Here is a 2,389-nt window from a genome sequence, read left to right as displayed (position 1 = left end):
TTTTTTTTTGTTGCTCCATTTCAGGATCCTAAACCTAACCCTGTTGCAGGAAGGATATTCATTTTGGCAACAAACACTCAATCGCAGTTTTTCTAACAAACTGCTGCCGTGGAGGTTTTTGCAAAGCTCAGACAAAGCAACTCTGCTGGAAAAGGAATCACCCTTGCCACTGAAGCAGCTATGCAGCTTGAAATTCAAGTAGCACTCAACTTTATTATTTCCTATTTATACAACAAACTCCCTCGACGACGTGTGAATATCTTCGGCGAAGAGCTCGAGAGGCAACTGAAGAAAAAATATGAAGGCCACTGGTATCCGGATAAGCCATACAAAGGTTCAGGGTTCAGGTGCATCCATGTAGGAGAGAAGGTGGACCCTGTGGTGGAGCAGGCAGCCAAAGAGAGCGGGCTGGACATTGAAGACGTCCGGAATAATCTCCCTCAGGACCTTAGTGTGTGGATTGACCCATTTGAGGTTTCCTACCAGATTGGGGAGAAGGGACCGGTAAAGGTGCTATATGTGGATGATAACAATGAGAACGGGTCAGAGCTGGACAAGGAGATCAAGAACAGCTTTAATCCCGAGGCCCAGGTCTTCATGCCAATCAGCGACCCTGTCGGGGCTTCCTCAGAGTCCAGCTCCCCCTCCCCTCCATTCGGCCAGTCTGCTGCCGTGAGCCCCTCCTTCATGCCACGCTCCACCCAGCCCTTAACTTTCACCACTGCCACCTTTGCTGCCACCAAATTCGGCTCCACTAAGATGAAGAGCAGCGGCCGTGGCAACAACACTAACAGCGGCAGTAGCAGCAAGGTGGCCCGCAGCTCCCCTACCAGTAACTTGGGTCTGAATGTCAACACCCTACTGAAGCAGAAAGCCATCTCCACCTCCATGCACTCACTGTACGGGCTGGGCCTGGGTCAGCAGCAGCAGAAGGCCTCTGCCCTCTCCCCTAATGCCAAGGAGTTTGTGTTTCCAAACCTCCAGGGCCAGGCCAGCCCAGGAGCCGTGTTCCCTGGGGAGGGCTCCCTGGGTCTCGGCCCTCTGCAGTACAACAATGCCTTTGACGTGATTGCGGCCTACGGAAGCCTCAACGACAAGTCCCTTATGGATGGCCTCAACTTCAGTCTGAGCAACATGCAGTATTCTAACCAGCAATTCCAGCCAGTCATGGCTAACTAAACCCATCGTTAAGATGTTATTTATGAATGATGGTGGCTCAAAGAGAAGGAAAAACAAAAACGCACACTTAGAAACTGGACTTTCAAGGATATAGTGTCTAGTCAGTCAAGCGCATGTGCCCAAGGGTTTTTGTACCGTGCCCCCTTGAGTTTGTTTCTACTAAAAGCTTGTTCAAACACATCCAAGCTTGGTTACTTCAATTAACATGCATCATTGTTTTTCTTTTTCCTTTTTGCCAACCAAGCACAAGATCATTTTTTTTTCTTTTTTTTTTTACCGTGTTGGAAAAATTACTTCAAAAAATGTTAAATAGAAACTTAAAGTTTTGGCCTCTTACAGTATTTTACAGGTGGTAAAATGAGGCTGATTTTTATGGATTGGCACGAAGTGGGGTTACTTGGTCTTTTTCTAATTGTATAATTTAATTTAGTACAGAGTTTGTAAGATATCAGAGTATATATTGTTTCTATGACATGGTGTTGCATTTATATCTTTTTACTACTCCAGTGATCTGTGATGGCTGCAGCAGCTTTTTTCCCCTTTTTTTTTTTTTAAAGATAATTGTTGAAGAAATCCATCTTTAAAAAAAAAAAAATATATATATATATATATATTAAATATTCTGAAGATTGTGTACAGAGTATTCCTTAGTGGTGGAATTCAAGTGTAGGAGTATTTGCTTTTTCTGAAAGATGAATTGTATTTTCTGTTATGAGGTTAAAAGATTTTGCTATACAATGGACGAAAATGTAATCGTATGAATATTAATTTTGTACCTACATTGTGCAATACTTGATAAAAAAAAATACATTATAACAAAGTATTTTGAGTCAGTGTCTTACATGTCAAGAGGGACTGAAATAGTTTATATTAAGTTTGTATTAAATGCTTAAAAATGATATGCTTGTCTTTATTTTTTTTAATTTCATATTTGCACCCTGATCTTTTTAATAAAACTACAGTTGAACATGACTTTTTGGAAAGAGGACTTGTTTATTGCTCGTTTTGACTGACTTATTTGTAATATTTAACCCTTGGCAGACTTTGCCGTTGGGCAATCCTCTCAGAATAGTGTGGACGCTCACATGCTAGTAGTTGCACTCTGTCATGAGGGCGACTTGAGGTAAAAATAGACTTGACTGAAATCTATGTAGCAACGCCTTGGGGGGGGGGGGGTATGTACTGTAACGCTGGCTCGGCTCCGGGTTCA

At 42.6% G+C, this 2,389-nt stretch overlaps 1 protein-coding gene across 1 annotated transcript in view; it reads left to right on the top strand.

Annotated features, from left to right (window-relative positions):
* The window catches only part of tob1b (transducer of ERBB2, 1b), a 3,383-nt gene extending 1,307 nt beyond the window's left edge, over positions 1–2,076 (top strand). Inside the window, exon 2 of the mRNA XM_034861383.1 lies at positions 25–2,076. Coding sequence (XP_034717274.1) covers positions 181–1,179 — 999 coding nt within the window. The 5' untranslated portion in view covers positions 25–180 and the 3' untranslated portion in view covers positions 1,180–2,076. The remainder of the gene's footprint in view (positions 1–24) is intronic.
* The last annotated feature ends 313 nt before the right edge of the window (positions 2,077–2,389 follow it).

This window comes from Etheostoma cragini, chromosome 21 (assembly GCF_013103735.1).
Source record: "Etheostoma cragini isolate CJK2018 chromosome 21, CSU_Ecrag_1.0, whole genome shotgun sequence".
Lineage (NCBI taxonomy): Eukaryota > Metazoa > Chordata > Actinopteri > Perciformes > Percidae > Etheostoma > Etheostoma cragini.
The sequence above is the reverse complement of the archived record's forward strand: the minus strand, read 5'-3'. Positions and strand labels throughout refer to the sequence as shown.